General features: G+C 48.5%; 1 protein-coding gene and 1 long non-coding RNA gene across 2 annotated transcripts; one reads left to right on the top strand and one right to left on the bottom strand.

Moving 5' to 3' along the window:
• The first annotated feature begins 51 nt into the window (after positions 1–51).
• On the top strand, positions 52–3,802 carry LOC141489153 (uncharacterized). The gene is made up of 2 exons (XR_012468924.1): positions 52–282; positions 3,077–3,802. It is a non-coding gene; the product is annotated as an uncharacterized LOC141489153 (long non-coding RNA).
• FTCD (formimidoyltransferase cyclodeaminase) lies at positions 534–16,377 on the bottom strand. The gene is made up of 14 exons (XM_074189893.1): positions 16,174–16,377; positions 14,204–14,387; positions 12,646–12,774; positions 11,699–11,787; positions 10,392–10,571; positions 9,358–9,495; positions 8,987–9,118; positions 8,476–8,537; positions 7,366–7,495; positions 6,283–6,444; positions 4,965–5,008; positions 4,497–4,635; positions 1,946–2,041; positions 534–1,030 (listed from the first exon to the last, which is right to left on the bottom strand). Exons 1-14 carry the CDS (start codon positions 16,225–16,227, stop codon positions 944–946), a joined length of 1,626 nt encoding a protein of 541 aa, XP_074045994.1. The 5' UTR covers positions 16,228–16,377; the 3' UTR covers positions 534–943.
• Between the last annotated feature and the right edge of the window lie 2,244 nt (positions 16,378–18,621).

Raw genomic sequence — 18,621 nt, 5'->3', positions numbered from 1 at the left:
CTCCATCAAAGGTCAGCGCCCTCACCTGGAAAACACTAAGGCTAGTCAAATCTGATTTTATGTGAAGTCTGAGTCGACCAGGAGGGTGGGCACTCCCTGGGACTGGCAGATCCCACCAGGGAGTTCAATTCCACAAAAACGGGTTCAGTGTCTGCCCTGCATCAAGTATGGGGAATCTGAGATTCAAAGGATCTACCTGGAAAGGACCTTGGACACCACTGAGTCTGGCCACCACTGGGTCCAGCCACCATGTTTTACAGAAGGGGAAACAGGTTCAAGGAGGTGAAGTGACTTTACCCCAGGTCATAAGTGTGGAGAAAGGAGACAGAGAAGGCAGAAGAGATGGGATAGAAGGAGAAAGAAGTGTGAGAATGTGGAGAAGGAAGAAGTGGATGAGAGGAGGAGGGGGGAGATGAAAAGGGAGAGGGAGAACAAGAAAGTGGGGGGTGAGAGGGAGGGGGAGGGGAGGGAAGAAGAGAAAAGAGAAGAGGGAGAAGGAAGAGAAGGAAGTGATCTTGTTTGGATCAAATTCTTTATAAAGAGCAGAATCTCAGGACAGGGAAGCATGGCCAAGTAAACAACCTTTGACCATCAGGTCACTCTCAGAAGCTGCTTCCCTTCAGGTGTTGATCACAAGTTTATTTTTAAACCCTGCCCCCCCCACTGTTCTCTTCTTATCGCCTCTGAGAAGGAAGAGTGGAGCCAGGGGGCTTGTCTTTGAGTTAGGGACAGGGTCAGACATGGAAGGATAGATGGAGGACTGAATGGAGGAGTGGATGGACAGGTAGATGGATGGTGACAGGGGTATGGATGGGTGGATGGAAGGATGGACGGAGAAAGGTGGATGGGCAGGACAGGTAACTGGATGGATGGATGGATGGATGGACGATGGGTGGATGGAGCAATGGGTTGGTGTGCTTCTCCATGGATGGTGCCAGCCTCTTCACTCTGTCCGGACTGCTAGGGACTCCAGCACAAAGGCAGCATTGCTCTGAGCTTCCTCTAGGAGGTGAGAAATTTTTTCCTGCATCTGGATAAGATAAATGAAGGGCTGAATCATTTTCAGAAACAAGCTCAGGCACAGCTAGGTGGCACAGTGGATAGAGAACAGGCCCTGGAGTCAAGATCAGGTCTCAGACACATAATAATGACGCAGCTGTGTGACCTTGGGAAGTCACTTAACCCCATTGCCTTACCCCTGCCCCTGCAAAAAAAACAAAAACCCTAAAAAATAACAAGCTCAAAACATTTCTTTAAAAAGCAATCTCAGGGCGGCTAGGTGGTGCAGTGGATAGAGCACTGGCCCTGGAGTCAGGAGTACCTGAGTTCAAATCCAGCCTCAGACACTAAATAATTACCTAGCTGTGTGGCCTTGGGCAAGCCACTTAACCCCACTGCTTTGCAAAAATCTAAAAAAATAAAATAAAAAAAGCAATCTCAGCCCTGCAGAATGTGAAGGAGGTGGTCAGGTCAAGCCCCTGGACCAGAATCCAGCTCTGCCACTCATAGCCTGTGTGACCTTGGGTAACTTGCTCACCTCTCTGGGCCTTTAGAGATAAGTTTCCTCCTCTCCTTCATTAAACTCCTTCTCTAGGTGAGGGAGCCCCAGACAAAGGGGAGAAGCAGCCTCTTGAGAGGACAGGTAAGAGGAAGCTGGGATATTTGAGTTCACTCTCTGAGCCTGCATGAGCCTGGATTTGCTGGCTGGGGGCTAGGGACCAGGAGAGGGAAAGACTCCTCCAGAAATTCTCAGACAAGAGTCCCCCTCAATTTCCCCATCTGAAGAATACTGACACCTTTCTCCTGTCTCCGCCCACCTCCATTTTCAGACTCCCATTTTTGGCAGGCCTCAGCCTAATCAATTTAGACCCATGGTTTCTACAAGAAGCCTGTGGCTCAGAGAGGTTTCCTCAGGACCCACTTCACCCCACCTACCACTTTTTACCTGTCTCTGAAAGAGTTCATCATTTATATCCTTCAGATTGATGAGAACATTGAAATAGGCCCCAAAAACACCTGTTTCTAGAGCTTTGGCAGCCACCTGGAACAAAACAGAGAAAACCTTGTCACCAGCCTGGAAGCAGCACTCCTCAGACAAGAGCTAGCTCCCTGGCCTTCTCTGGGCAGATTGTCCTTCTGCTCCTGACCCTGCTCTTATTGGTTGACTCCTTTCCGGGCCTCAGGTTCCTCATCTTCCCTGAAAAAGCAGCCTAAGCCTCTGGAGTCAGACTGCTGACCCCCTGGGTGACCTGGGGGCAAGGTCCTCTCCACTCCTGGACATCTGAAAACAAGGGGTCCCATCCAACTTGGGCAGCTCGTTTGGTAGCACTCTCTGCTTGTATTGGAGGCTTAGCTGCACACCTAACTCCAGCCCCCTACCTCAACTGCTTCAAAGTGGGGTCAAAAGGCCTCTCTCTCTACAGGCAGCCCTCTGCTGCTGGGCCCTCGCTCAAACCCTAAAGTCTTCAAGGACTCAGGGTCCCCTTATCTCTTTTACCCAGACCCAGACCCCAGGACTCCTAACCCCTGGTTCTCAGCTCCTCAGTCCTCTGTGGGCTGTCTGAGATCTAATCACAGTCTGTACACACACACACACACACACCTGACACACCTGTATACACACACACACACACACACACACACACACACACACACACACACATCACTATGCCTGCCTTCAGAAAGGTTAATACTGACTTTGTCCCCCCTGGAAATACTTCCTAATTTGACTGACTTTCTGGTACAATCCCCAAGAGCTTCCTGGGCCCTTCATGGCTCCCCTGAGAAGGATCTGGCCTCTGGCCCTTCAGAAGTTTTTGGCATTAGGAGAGAGCAGGCTTCACAGATTCCACCCCTCCCCCAGGGTCTCAGGGACGTGCCACCAGCCAAACTGTTAGCTCTGGCAGGGCCTGCCAAGCTAGAAGTCCTTCCAGTAAGTACGGACCAGTGATGGGCTGTGTTCCTGAGTGACTGGGGGGAGGGGTTGGAAGGGAGGGGATCTGCTTCACTGGATGCAGTGTACCCAGCAATGGACAACAGAACTGCTGAAGTCCAATGAGTCTGTGTCCCCAGGTAGAATGGAGGTCACCATCTCTACTGGAGTCTGTCAGGGCCCGTATGGTGGAAAGAGGAAAGTCTGAGAGAAAAGACCATACTGACAATCAGTCCATCGAGAGATGAGCTGCATGAACCAGGTTGGTCCATTCTGTCATCAGAAATCACATGTTGGTGCTTGCCCAACTGTCTTTCATTGATATAGGATGAAGAGAAATCAATTCAAAGGTCAAGAGACTCCCACAGCATCCAGACCATCCCCAGTAGTCCTGTTTCCTATTAATCTTGCAGTGGTGTGGAATGATTCTAGAAAATGCACAGCAGACCCTCACCATAATAAACATAATTGTGCAAGTCATGCCACCAATCACTTGGTGTGTGGAACTCTTGGATACTGAAGGAGAACTATTGTCGTTCTTCATCCACTTGGTTTCTTCTTGTGTGGATCATCAAACAGAATTCTTGTTTGATATATATTTCATTTAGGAGTCTTCAATGTTCTAAGAATTTATGAAATTAGAATGACATCCACAAAACCTTCAATATGAAAGATCTCTGTCCCTGTCTCTTGTCTGTCCCTCTATGCCTCTGTCTCTCTCCCCCTTCCCCCTCTATCTCTTTCCCTTCCTATGTCTGTCTGTTTGCTGTCTGTCTGTCTGTCTGTCTGTCTGTCTCTCTCTCTCTCTCTCTCTCTCTCTCTCTCACACACACACACACACACACACACACACACACACACACACACACATTTCTTGAACAATACTATCCAGATTCTTTTATTGATCATGGTTTTCAGGTAGTCCAATAATTCTTAAATTATCTCTCTTGAACCCATTTTCCAGGTCAGTTGTTTTTCCACTGAGCTATTTTACATTTTCTTCTGGTTTTTTTTCATTTAGTTGATTCTTGAAGCTTCCATTTGCCCAATTGTAGTTTTGAAGGAATTCCTTTCTCCAGCGTTCTTTCAGTAGGCACAGTAGCTTTTCAGTAGCTCTGAGGACCCAGGGTTATCTCCATGCCATGAGGAAATGTCAAAGGAGGGTTTTGGGTCCCATTTTCTACATTTGACAAAGGGTGATCATTCTCAAAGTCATACCTACAAAAGACTGAGAGGAAGCCGCTAACTCTGAGGCCTAGTGGGAGCAGGGAGGATTGCCCGGCCTAGGCATCACTGTTTTCATCTGTCCCATAAAGGGACTTGGAGAATTTCCCAGGTCCCTTCCTCTTCTAGATCTAGGAACACATAAGGTGCTCCCACCATGCCAACAGAATTTGTTTTGTTTTCATTCATTCATCAATGAGCCCAGTCATTTGTGGGAGAGTCATTTAAAAATGGTTGGGAGAACAGGGCTGAAGGCCAGGACCAGGGCCAGACCCCAGGAGGCTGTGAAGGGGCCACTGAGTTCCAGCCGGGTCTCACCTCTGCCTTGGGGGCCCATTACCTGAAGATCTGATTTGCATGCGAGGTTCCCATAAAGCGTCATCTCCTTCAAACTTGGCCACAGGGTGTTCACTTTCTCTGCCAGACCTAAGGGGACCCCGATGGCCTTCTTCAGCCCATCCTGCATGGCAACTGTGCGCCTGGAGAGAAAGAAGACAGTTACCTGACTCCCCAAGGAGCCCAGGGAGACAGCTGAGTCTAGCAGGAGGGGGCTTTCACAAAACTCTCTAAAGAGGTTCCACGAATAGAAAATGGATCAATTAGGGGAACCCATTTACTAAAAAAATAGAATTTTAAAAAACTATCTCCAATGACATTTGAAATGTGACTCCACTTCCATAAATGGAATCTCTATTCCACTTTGAAGGAATCCCTTTTCTTGTGGACAGTTTCTCCCTCTAGTGGATCACAGTTACATGGCAGGGAAGTGGAATCCAGTCATGTCCCCCAGGTTCATGTCCATACATACTTTTCCTTCTCCTCAGGTGTGTTTCTGGGCATCTTCATCGCTTCCTGAAAAGAGACAAACCCCACAAAATCAGTGGGCGAGTTGTCCAAGCACTCTGCTTGGACAAAGACCAGTCCCTGCCCTCTTCCAGAAGAGAATATTCTAGGGAGGAAGAGCCACAACTGTGGCAGCCAGTGTGGTTACCAACTTTGGAACGATCCCAAGGCTCAGAGAACCAGTTGACAGTATTCCATGGGCTTTTGTTCTGTCACCATTCTGGGTGGTGGGCTTAGCCCATGGTGCAGAATGACCAGAGATCCCTACTCCAGGGGAATTCCGAATTGCCACTTCACCCTTGGGCTTTGGCATTTGAGAAGGGGGCTCATTTTACTGATGGGAAAAGTGATGGTTCCCAGGATTGGCTCATGCTAAGGTAAGATGCCAGATGTCTAGATTGAGAAGATTCTAGATTCTATACTATCTAGGCATTATGGAGCTCTAACCCCCACACTGCTCCCCACCCCTGAGCAGCTCAACCAGCAATAGTCTTTAAGACTTGGACACTCATCAAGATGAGCAGAACCAGAAGAATACTATACACCCTAACAGCAACATGGGGATGATGATCAACAGTGATGGACTTGCTTATTCCATCAGTGCAACAATCAGGGACAGTTTGGGGCTGTCTGTGATAGAGAATACCATCTGTATCCAGAGAAAGAACTGTGGAGACTATTACCTTTAATTTAGAAAAAAAAAAAAACCTGTTATCTCATTATGTAATTTTGCTCTCTCTTATACTTTATTTTTCTTCCTTAAGGATCTGATTTCTCTCATCACATTCAACTTAGATCCATGTCTACCATGGAAACAGTGGAAAGACTAACAGACCGCCTTCTGGGGGGGAAGCAAGAATGGAGGGAAATTGTAAAACTCAAATAAAATCTTTCTTTTATAAAAAAAAAAGATTTGGACACTCATAGGCTTGTGAAATGCCTGGAGGAGGGGAAAAAACACTGGGAATTTGGACAAACCCCAAATCAGGGGATACACTCTGACTTGAACTTAGGTCTCCATCCTAGAATACTTGGTTCTGCACTCTGAAGACCTTGGTTCTAGTCTTTCTTCTGACTGGCTACCTTCATGACCTTAGGAGAGTCATTCAGCCTGTTGAGGTCAGTAAAAGACCTCTACCATCCTCTCTGGCTCTCACTCTCCGATCCTGGACTTTTTCCAGTTTTCACTGAGAACCTCTGGTTTCCTGTGGGACCCTCAGTATTCAACCCCTCTCATCCCTATGTCCAAGGATCGTAATCTTCCTGAGGGCCATGTCACTTGCCATGTAGCCTTTGAAAGCCTCCGAGTCTGTGTCCACCATCACTAGCAGTTCTTTCATCACTTGATGGAAAGGGGGGATGAGCCGCCTCATGACAGGGTCCAGGTGCTCAAACTGTCGCTTTCCATAAGTCATTAGTCCCACCATAGAGCCCAGGGCCGCCCCCTAAGAAAAGACAGGGAGGTTTACCCGGTGTTTTTTTTCTCCCCAACTCATCATGCTTTCACCATGTGGAGCTTAAATAGAGGAGATGGGGAAGGTCTAATCAAGGTTGGAGGCTGGAGTCAGGTGCACTTTTATAGACATCCCTTGGCCCTCAAGAAATAGCCCAACATAGGTTTGGGAGGGTTACACATGTAAAGCTAAGGCCCCCCCAAAGCTAATGAAAAGGAGATTCATTTGGGAGCTGATCTGCTTGTCTTCAGACTAGCTGACTATTTTCTTCCAAGAAATGCCCTATCCCAATTTTTTATTTCAAGGACTTTCCAGGTGAGGAAACCCCTCCAAACCCCAGTCCTTCCTCCTTACAGCATAGTTTTCATCCTAGAGCCCTGAGAAGAGGTTTGCCATGAGCCATCATCAGAGGAAAGATCTGAGCCCCGGCCTTCCTTGCTCTCCATCCACCATGCCCTGTCTAGCATTCTGGGAGACCTTCCTATCCCCAGTCATTTCCTAGACCACTGTCAACTCAGGGCTTGTCCCCAAACTTTGCTTTAGGACTGTATCTACTTGAAGAAATTGGCTGCCTCTCCTACCATCCACTAGCCCCAAATGAATGTCACTTAAAGATTAACCAGAGGGAGACCACCCAGTTGACTCTCCTGGGTCACAAGGGCCCAGATCAGCCTCTGGGGATCAGGCATGACCATGTGTCCCATGAAGACTGGGACCTCATCTCATCTCACTTTCCTCATTCTCTCTGAATCAATCCAAGGTTCTGTATACAGTAGAAGCTTAAATCAACATTTGTTGAGTTGACCTGAAACAGAAAGCTAATGAAACTGCCATCGCCAGGCCAGGGAGCATGGGGGGGGGGGGGGGAGGCAGCTAATACCCATTCAACAGCAGCAAGGGGGAAGTCTTTACCATAGCAGCCACCGCTGCAGCCACCGAGCCACCCCCAGGAGCAGCGGAGCGGGCCCCGACGTCAAGGACAAAAGCACAAAGCGACTTTGAGGTCAAGTGCCCACTCATGACGCCATCCTCAACCATGTACCTATGGGCCAAGAGGTGAGGGAGAAGGTGAGGGCCTAGAACACAGCTCAGAGACGTTTGAATCCCCAGAGTTCGGCCTGGTGCAGAGTGCTTAATCAATGCTCGTTGATTGATTGGCTGATTAAGTAGTGGCCACTTCAAGAAGTGAAGGCTGCTGATAGCTCCCTGCATGAGCTTTTCCTCCCAGCCCTCCCTCTCCCTTTGCGTAAGTGAAGATCCTGTTCAAACACTAAGGACAACCCCAGGGTCCCAGATCCAACCCCCCTCTCTTTCCCAGTGACTTGTCCAGGATCACATAGCTAGATGGCTGCACATCTCAGACTTGAACCCTCCCACTTTCTCCCACCCCAAGCTTTCATCCCCTGACAGTCTCCCTGGAAGGGAAGGACAAAGCAGGAGGGAAACGCAGAAGAAAGCATCCTCCTATTTGCATCATGTCCAGGTCTGCAAAGATCCCTCCTTTGAGTGTCAAAACATCCCTCTGAAGTGAGCACCATCTCCCACCTATTTTCATCCCTATTTTACAAAAAACTGATGTTCCGATGAAGTCAAGTGACTTCCCCAAAGTCTTACAGCTAAGTGTCAGAGGTGAGGTGAGCTCTGGAGAGGGCAGGGCAGCCACTAACTGGACCCATCATGGTAACTGTCCATCTTTTTCCCTGCCTTGCAGACCCTGAAACCATCAACCTTGGGAAGAACCATGGAACTGCTGCTGGTGACATTGGGACTCTAGGAGACTGAGCCTCAGAGAACCTGGGATCCCCAAACTCTGTCAGTGGCTGCCTAAGACAAATCACTTCATCTCCCTGAGACTCAGTTTCCTTCTCTGGGACCCATGGGTCAGCTCTACAACTAATATATCATGATCCCATTTCAGTAGCTAGTCCAGTCAGAGAGATACTATGATGTGGGGAAACCAAGACAGTGCCCTCCCTCATCCCAGAGCCCCCAGGCTCTGTCACAGGGAACACAAGCTCCTACTCAACAATGCGCTCCTTTGGATGAAAGGGGGACAAAGAGTCCAGGCCCAGCCGGCTCACCACCTGAAATGACATGACAGCACAGGGCAAGATGAGGAGCCACCCAGTGAACCAGAGGCTCCCTCTGACCTGCAGAAAGGTCCCAGAGAGAGCCACCCTGTGACCCCAAGATCTCCAGAAGCTGAGTACCAAGGGAAGGGGGACACAGTGGGGAGCACAGGCTGCAGAACCAGGAGTGATGTGCAGCTTCTCACTAGAAGGCTCAGGGAGAGGCCTTGCCAGCTTAGGGTTGGCCTAAATAAGGGCTGAAGATATATCCATGCCCAAGGTTCTGGGTCTGTGCCCAAGAGCAAGGATACCTGCATTCTAGCCCTGGCTCATATCCCTGACCCTTTAGCTCCCTCTGCTTCTGGTACCTCCTTATTACAAAAAAGAGGGTTGGGTGGGGGTCAGAGCCCCTTCCCTCCCAAGATTCTGGGGTTTGCTCTAAGCCAAACCAGGGCCTGGCCTACCAGTCGGATCTTGTGTTCCTCCTCAAGAATGAAGAGGCCTTCCTTCTTGCAATAAAACTCTGCTGCATCAAGAAGGGCCTTCAGAGGGACCAAGCCCACCAGCTGAGAACCCACAACTGGCAGATTCAGCTCCTGGCAGATCAGAAGGAAAGCATGTCAGCAAGGTGCTGGCAGTCTCAGAGGGTCTGTTTGGCACTGTGTCGGGATTCTCTGCAATGGGCAATCCATTTTGCCAACTTTGGGACTTCCCTGGGTGGCAGTGGATGGCCCAGCTGGGCGAACCTTGGAGCTCTTGGGTAGCAGTGGGCAGGTCAGCTGTGCCAACCTTTGCATTACAGTAGAAGACCAGCTGTGCTAACTTTGAGACTCACCTGGGCATCTTTGCAGGTTTCCTCATATACCGTGTGAAGAGCAGTGATTTCAAAATCCAAAAGGTTGGTGGATACCTGAGCAATGTTCTTCTCATCCAGGTACCAGCCTATGCCCTGAACCTTTCTCAGACGCCCAGGCTACAAAAGGAAAGTTGTTTCACTAATCCTGGTTATGCCCATCTCCTTCCCCGTTCCTAGCTCTCCAGGAGGTCTGGCTGTGATCAAATCCACTTCCTTTCTCTTATGGGGATGCCATGACCATTCTCCCAGTGACAAGAGCATGGGATCTGCTTCCTTCTCCCTTTCTGAGACACAAATCGGCTTGGCCCTGTCCCCATTTGTACAAAAGCACCTGATGAGCCTCTGGCATGGGCAGGACTGGCGTGGGATGTACAGAGCAAAGAACAGTCAGGGCCTCAGGGCTCAACACAGAATTATAAGGTGCAAAAGATATCTGTGGGCAAAAAACTGGCAAAAAAGCTTCAAACATTCCTAAATGTTTTTGAGGAATGATCAATTATGGAAGAAAATCAAATGTAGACTTTGATGTAGACCATCACCGATTCCATAGTGGATCTCAACAATATTAAAAAGGGAATAATAAAGAAATTAGAGGAAGACTGTGATCAGCCCCCAAGTCCCAGCACTGCCCCTGACCTGGGGGGCTGAGGGAGACTAGATCCCAGCCACATTCCACAAAAATGAACCAGACTTTGTGCGAGCATCTTCCCCTCCATGTGGGTCTGATAAGTCACTCATCTCTCCCATACTGGCCAGAGAGCCGGTGAGCTGGAAAAGGCCCCAAAGGTCACCTTGTCCAAGCCCTCATTCTACTCTTTATATAACTGAGGCCCAAAGAGAGGTGACCCTGCTGAAGGTCACAGAGCTGGCTGCCCAAAGAGCCAGGCCTGGGACCGGTCTCACTGCCTCTCTGCTGCCGTCCCAATGCCATTGTGAAAGGCTCTCTCAGTAACCTCTTCAGGCTGGATTCCATTGGGGTGAAGCCCTTCTGAGGTCCCCCAGGATTCTCTCACCTGGTCCTTTCCCCGTCCCTGCTCCCGTATATTCAAGGCAATCCGATGGGCCTGTTCCTTAGTACTGAGAAGGTTGATATTGAATGCGATGAGGAACTTGCGGGCCCCTGTGGCTGTGGCCCCCCAGCTGGGCACGAAGGTGCTGGGACCAAAATCTGGAGCCCACTCGGCCTTCTTGAGCTGTGTGGACAAAATGGTTCAACAGGAGATTTGCCTTTGGGTAGTGGCAGGGAACCTGGTGGTCCATCAGGGCTACAAACTGAGGAAATGCTTCTGGAAACCAGAAGATGGGTTTCTAGGCTGCCGACCCTCATGGTTCCCCTCCCCCTGCACCTCCCTCTCATGACCTGAGCGCTCTTCCAGGCACACGGGAAGAGGACAGGTCTTTCCAGACCCCACCTTGACAGGGCTAGGGAGACCAAGCAGGAAAATTACCCAGGGAGTTAGAGATCATCTAGACCAACCTCTCGTTTTACATATGAGAAAACTGAGGCTCAGAGAGGGAAGGGTCCCTGAGAGCAAGTAGGTAACATACGGGAGATGCCGGTTCATCTGTTTCCTGGCTGGCACCTCTCGCCTGGACTATCTTAATAGCTGCTGGGTTATCTGCCTGGCTCATCTCTCTCCACTCCAAAACATCCTCCCTTCAGTCCTCAGAGTGATCTCCCTAAAGCCCCAGTCTGCTTCACCTCAGTCACTTACACACACACACACACACACACACACACACACACACACACACACACACACACACACACTAAACTTCTGTGACTCCCATTTCCCTTCAGTATCCAACATGAAATCCTCTGATTTGTGAGCCTTTCCCAAGCTGGCCCCTCCCTTGTTTCCAGTTTTCTTCCCCTTTTCTCCCCCCACCTTCATACTCTGTGATCTAGGCACACCCGGAACCCTCATCTAGGACATTCAGGTCCCGACTCCGTGCCTTCACACCAGCTGGCCCCCATGCCTAGGCTCTCCCTCCTCACCTTGACAAGTCAGCCCTTGGCCTCCTGCAAGACCCAGTTCAAATCCCAACCTGTGTCCTTTCCTGTTTCCCCCCTCCAGCTCTAGTACCTTCCCTCTGGTGAGGAGCCCCACCACCCCGTGTATCCCTGCATCTCATGGTTCACAGCTCAAAGCTCCTGAAGGGCAGGGCCAGCTTTCACCCAGTGCTTGGCACACAGTAGGCATTTCATCGCTGCTTGAAGACATCTGCTTGTCTCTGGGTCTCAGTTCCAGAACCTTCCCCCCATCTACATACCTTGGGGCTCACACAGCCCAGGGCCCTAGGATTCAAGGGAACTCACTTTTTCAGACAGAGCTTCATATTCACCTACTCGGATAGCAGGCAACGTTCTCCTCTGCTCCTGCTGAGCCGCTTCTCCATACAAATAAACTGCGGAGGCAAAAGGACCCCAGGATTGTGGCCAGACTAGACTGGGACCCCCCTCAAGGGCCACCTAGGAGAGCCTAATCGGGTGCCACCAAGGGGCCGGGGGGCAACCTAATGGGACACCATGAGAGGACAGTGGCAGGACTAACTGGACACTACTAGGGTCCACATGAAACAGTCTAATGGGCTACCACTAGTCCCATGATCCTTCTCTCTGGGAAGGAGCAGGACCTCAAGTCATTTTGCTATCTGCTAAAAACCCCAGGAGGAGACAGGTGTGTCCTGAGAGGCAAACTTATCCACCTCCCTCATTTTAAGAAGGGTGACTTGGCTCAGAGGAGGGGATGTGACCCAGGGTCCCAAAGCCAGCTATCAGCCACGTAAGGACCAGAACCATGGTCTCCTAGGACAGGCTCCTGGAACATGACCCCACATTGGTACCAAGTCCCTCATCATCTGAGCATATGTGGGCAATACAAATGGCTTGGTTCAATGGCCTTCCCTCAGCCTGGCATCAACCAGAACCATCTACACAGCTTTTGGTTAAATATGAATGAAAACCACCCACAAAGCATCAGCTTCTTTGTAATGGCCACATTTGGTCCAGGAAACCTGAAGCTAAACCACACTGTCCTCTTCCCCCAAAAGAGTCAGCTGGGGAGGTGAGAAGAGGCCGACCAGGCCAGGCCTGGGCACTGAAATCTGTTTGTTCTGAGGGAGCACTCCAGGGGAGGGGTGGGGGTGGGGCTGAAGGGTAAATGGCTCCAAACAAAAGGCAGATTTTACATTTTCATTTTAAAACCCCCTCTAACCAGAGGACCCAATCAAGATCAGCAGATCTCCCCATTGCCCCCAACTTACCTGGCACCCTGAGCTCCTGTGATAGTCGTTGGCCAAAGATGTGGGCGCACAAAACACACTCATCCATTGTAACATTCTTCACTGGGATGAAGGGGCAGACATCGAGGGCGCCCATTCGGGGATGCTCACCTACATGAGGAGTTGGGATGGAGGAATGGACAAGGCAATGGGAGAGGGGAGAAAGCTAACATCACACAACTTACAGAGCTGGACGGTTGTCTCACCACCTCCTGGTGCAAAGGAGAAAACTGAGCTGAGACTGGACTCTTCCCACTCAGGAGATCTGGGTTTGAATCTTAGCTTTAGCAATTTTCTGTGTGACTTCCCCTCTCTGGGCCTCAGGTTCCTTATCTGTTAAATGGACAAGAGGACCTCCGGGATCCCTGCCAGCTCTAAATCTTCTGAGTCTTCTAAGCATCAACTGATCATCTGTAAAATGGGATTGATAAACCTCGAACTATTTCAGGGATTTGTTGCCCCTCAGTCCGCAGAAAATGGTGAACTTTGGAGGTTCTCATATTATTCTCCCCTCCATCACTCAGCTTCTCCTGCAACCCAAGTTAGCATAAGAAAGACAACACATGGAGACTCTGGAACCTTTCTATCTGTTAAGTCAATCAAGGTTCCACCTCTGCTTTCTCCCCTCCAGCTTCTACCTGTGGCCTTTTGCTAAGATCACTGATTAAGTAAACCTTGCTTGCTCAACCTGGCTGTGAAGGCTGGCTGGCAAAGAAGAGCTGGTGACCCTTGGGCCTCCTGGCATGGCCTTCACCACACCTCTAGTTGCCACACCCCCCACAAAAAGTGTTTCAAGTTTAGTAGCAAAGCCTGCCCAAACTCACAAGTTTTCTAACAAAACCAGTAACACAATGTAAGGCCTAGTTACTCAGATGCGCACATGCCACACATCAGAGGCCCAGAGTTATGCTCTTCACAGACCACACATCAAGGGTCACAGAGCTGGGAGACCCTGGCTCAGTCCCTTGTCCTCTCTGGGCTTCCCCTTCTTTCACACAGAATGGACTGCCCAGCTCTAGGCTTTAGAGGAGGAAGGCTCCTCAAAGGTGAGCCGACTCAAGCTCCAAAGTGAACCCAGGAAGAAGTCCAAGCCCCCAGAGTAGAAATGTCTTGCCCAAGGTCACAACATGGAGGAGGCAGAAGCCTGATCCTACAGACTTCAAAACCAGTGCTCAGTCTATAAACTTTGTCTAAGGAAGATTGACAGAAATAATTGGAAGCACAAAAAGACCAAAAAAAATTGATTCCTGACCCTTTTGGGGGTCAGGTTCCCCCATATCTAAGCCAGGTATGCCTGATACCAGGGACCCTGCTGGGAGAAGCCACTGACCCTGGGCCATTGTCTTCATACAAATAGCAGCCCAGAGTGGTGAGTGCGAAGAAAAATAGGAGAGGTTAAGACCTACAAATGCTGCCAGTGGGATCCAAACCCAGATCTTCCTGAGTCCAGGTCTGACTCTAGGGAAGGCCTCCCCTGCTAAGTGCCTAAGCTGTTGGCTCCCAGAGGGTTCAGGGGGCCACCTCCCCCTTCTCCTCTCACCTTTGTGTTTGGCCATATCGATGAGCTGGAAGGCTACTCGGGCAGCCTTCAAGGCTCCTTCCACAACATCTTCAGGGGTGCCCACAAAGGTGTACACTGTCCGATTGGTGGAAGGGCCTGCATCTACATCCAGTAAGACACAGCCTGCAGTCTGGGAGATGGCCTGGGCAATCGCATCAATGACCTGCCAAGAGATGGGGGCCCCCACAAAAATCAGTTGTGCCTCCTTTTCCTAGAATGTTTGCCCAGAACATGGCTTCGATATAGGCACCCTTTAAGGAAGGCACTTCAGTTATTGTGGTGCCCAGTTCACAAATGGGGAGAAAGGCCCTGCCATCTCTCCTGGGTTTGTTTGGTCTTCATTGTAACAAAAGAGGTAGCATCAAGGGATTAGAAGGTCCCTTCGACCTTTCTAGATGTGATCCTCTGACCCTAGAGATCAATAACATCCCCCCCCCATTTAGTAGATAAGCAAGTTGAAGTCGAGAGGACAAGGGTCACCCAGTGAATTAGTGAAGGGTTAACTGGTCTTCATTGCAGGCCAGGGCTCTTTCCTCTCAATTTGTACATATTTCTGCAGCTCACAGGGGAAAGTGCCACCCTATCATGCAAACCTCTCCCCTAGAAGTCACCAGGCTTCACTAGATAAAGGCAATTTCATGTCTGAGAATCACACAGCACAGCAGGCATGGCTGCCATTACTAGGGGTTTGAGACCAAGGAGACACCTTAACTAATCTTGTGGGCCCAGATCCCTTGCCAGCACCCAGCAATTCCTAATTTTGATGATGCTTGTCCTTCATTCTCAAAGATGACTCTGATATCAGGGAGGTGACACCCTGACTAACACATGAATTGGATTTGAACAAGGTGGGTTGTGCCAAGTCCCCAGCCTCACTTTCTCCTCCAGAGAAATACTTCCAATACTGGTCCAAGGGAAGATCATGGAGTGCCTCTCTGGCCACTGACCCACACCTAAGCCCCAATGGATTTCCCTGGCTTCCACAAATGGAAAAAAACAAAAGCATCAACTATTTTAAATTGTTCTATATATAGGATGGCCATGGCTTTGCTCTTCTGATCAGTAAAGAGATTTTTTTAACAAATCCATGCTCATTTCTAAGAAAACAACCGGAGCCCTGGGGTCACTATGGATGTTTCTGTAGAAGCAGGATAAATGGAGATTCCAACAAGGTAACTCATGTTTCCCTGGGCATGAGACCCTTAGGAAGCTTCAGAGTTGGGGGAGAATTCCACTTTGCGAGTCCCACTCAGTTACATGGGACATGGAATCCCAAGAGGTCTTAAATTTGGCCAAGTCTCACTCCTCTCCTTTTTCAAAGGGAGGGAAAATGAAGTCTTCAGAGGGACAAGGATTTCTCCCAGGTCCCACAGAAGATCCCAACATTGCTAGTTCTAGGTCAGTGGGATCAGAGACGGGAGCAATTTTCACCCGAAACCCCCTCTTGGAAACCAACTTGGTTGGAAGTCTCTGAACCATCAGTGACAGATGGCATTTCCCTTTGGACAAAACCCAAGCTTTCAGAGAGGCATAGGGTTGTAGATCAAGCACTGGAAAGGGAATTTGGATGTCACGCTGTCCAAATTCAATCCATTTACAAAAGAGAAAACTGAGGTCCAGAGAGGGAAAAGGACTTGCCCATGAGCACAAGATTATAGGATCATACATCTGAAACTAAAAGGAGCCTTAAGGGTCATTGAATTCATTCTATTTTACAGATGAATGAGGTAGATAGTTATCAGGGGGTTGTCCATGTACCAGCGGGCTGTCCTTGATTCCTTCACAATCATCCCTAATCGATCAGCAAACTCCCCCCAAACAATAAAAGGCATATGCTGAAGTCCAGTGACTCCACCATGGCCAGCAGATCTGGGGAAATGAATTTTCCACTTTCCCTGGGCCTCCTGCCTCCTCCGCAGTTCTCACAAGGAATCACCTCAGTCTCTTACCTCTTGGTTGTTCCCCTCAGAGAAGTTGGGAACACATTCCACCAGCTGAGACATTCTGGAGGTATCTTTTGGGTACAATTTCCCAGCCGAGAAGACCGTTATTAACTCCAATGAGAGAGAGTTACGTCCTCCAGAGTTGTTTTCTTAGCTCTCTAGCCAAGCTCTCCCAAGGGTGACCAGGGTCCTTTATATCAAGGACCCACTAAACTTTACCCATCCCTGTGGTTTCTTATTAACTACCTGAAATCACAGGGCGTCAGAGACACTGGACTCTTTACTTGTTCAAACAAGCAGATGACACTGGGGGGCGGGGGGGCAGGGAAGAGTCCAAAAGGTTCCAGGACAGACCCAGTTTTCTCTCATCTAACTCATGTGAACCCAATTTTCTGTGCTGCAGGGGAAACATAAGATCCCACCCCCAAAGGATTCCAGTCCTGTGTTCAGGATGATCCCCAGAGGAGAAAGACTGAACCTCAGAGTTACTCAGGAAGAGGTTCCTGATACCAGGGACAGCTCGGGGTGAAACTGGCTGGGTGAGGTGGTTGGGTGCCTGTAGGCAAGCTCTCAACCCCAAGCCAAGGGCAAGAACAGAAGGTCAAACATAAGGTTTTCAGCTCCTGAGAGTATTAGCTTTATTTCCCAGAGAAAAAAACTGAGGCCAGGTGAAGGAATTGCTCATTTGGCTCTTCACTCCCTTCACTCCCTCCTGAGGCCTGGCTGCCTGGGGAAGGGCAGATCCTGCATCCAGGTCTGAAATCCAAGAGGATCATCATGATTTTTTGTTGTTTTTGCTTTGTTTGTTTTTATTAAATATTTTATTTATTTTGAGTTTTATAATTTCCCCCCTAAGCTTGCTTCCATTCCCCCACCCCCCCACAGAAGGCAATTTGTCAGTCTTTGCATTGTTTCCATGGTAACATTGATCCAAATTGAGTGTGCTGAGAGAGAAATCAGAACCTTAAGGAAGAAACATAAAGTATAAGAGATAGCAAGATCAGACAATAAGATAGCAGGGTTTTTTTCCTAAATTAAAGGAAATAGTCTCCACAGTTTTCTCTGGACACAGATGGTATTCTCCATTGCAGAGAGCCCCAAATTGTCCCTGATTGTTGCAATGATGGAATGAGCAAGCCCATCAAGGTTGCTCATCACCCCCATGTTGCTGTTAGGTTGGACAGTGTTTTTCTGGTTCTGCTCATCTCCTCAGCATCAGCTCATGCAAATCCCTCCAGGCTTCCCTGAATTCCCGTCCCTCCTGGTTTCTAAAAGAACAATAGTGTTCCATGACATACATATACCACAGTTTGCTAAGCCATTCCCCAATTGAAGGGCATTTACTTGATTTCCAATTCTTTGCCACCACAAACAGGGCTGCTAGGAATATTTCTATACAAGTGATGTTTTTACCCTTTTTCATCATCTCTTCAGGGTAGAGACCCAGTAGTGGTACTGCTGGATCAAAGGGAATGCACATTTTTGTTGCCTTGGGACATAGTTCCAAATTTCTCTCCAGAAAGGTTGGATGAGTTTACAGCTCCACCAACAATGTAATAGTGTCCCAGATTTCCCACAACCCAACAATGACCATTATCCTTTCTGGTCATATTGGCCAGTCTGAGAGGTGTGAGGTGGTACCTCAGAGAAGCTTTAATTTGCATTTCTCTAATAAGTAATGATTTAGAGCAATTTTTCATATGACTATAGATTGCTTTGATCTCCTCATCTGTAAATTGCCTTTGCATATCCTTTGACCATTTGTCAACTGGGGAATGGCTTTTTTTTAAAATATGACTCAGTTCTCTGTATACTTTAGAAATGAGTCCTTTGTCAGAAACACTAGTTGTAAAAAATGTTTCCCAATTTACTACATTTCTTTTGATCATGGTTCAAGTGGTTTTATCTGTGCAAAAACTTTTTAATTAAATGTAATCGAAATCATCTAGTTTGTTTTTAGTGGTTTTCCATCTCTTCCTTAGTCATAAGCTGTTCCACTTTCCATAGATCTGACAGGTAGACTAGTCCTTGATCTTCTAATTTGCTTATAGTATTGTTTTTTATGTCTATGTCCTGTATCCATTTGGATCTTATCTTGGTATAGGGTGTGAGGTGTTGGTCTAAACTGTTTCTTCCATACTAACTTCCAATTTTCCCAGCAGTTTTTATTGAAGAGAGAGTTTTTATCCCAATAGCTGGACTCTTTGGGTTTATCAAACAGTAGATTGCTAGAATCATTTCCTGCTATTGCACCTAGTCTATTCCACTGGTCCACCACTCTATTTCTTAGCCAATACCAGACAGTTTTGAGGACCAATGCTTTATAATTTTAGATCTGGTAGGGCTAAGCCACCTTCTTTTGCACTTTTTTTCATTAAATCCTAAAAATTCTTGACTTTTTATTTCTCCATATGAATTTACTTACAACTTTTTCTAACTCATTTTTTTGGAATT

Source organism: Macrotis lagotis, chromosome 5 (assembly GCF_037893015.1).
Source record: "Macrotis lagotis isolate mMagLag1 chromosome 5, bilby.v1.9.chrom.fasta, whole genome shotgun sequence".
NCBI classification, from domain to species: Eukaryota; Metazoa; Chordata; class Mammalia; order Peramelemorphia; family Peramelidae; genus Macrotis; species Macrotis lagotis.
This window is presented reverse-complemented; position numbering and strand designations above follow the sequence as displayed.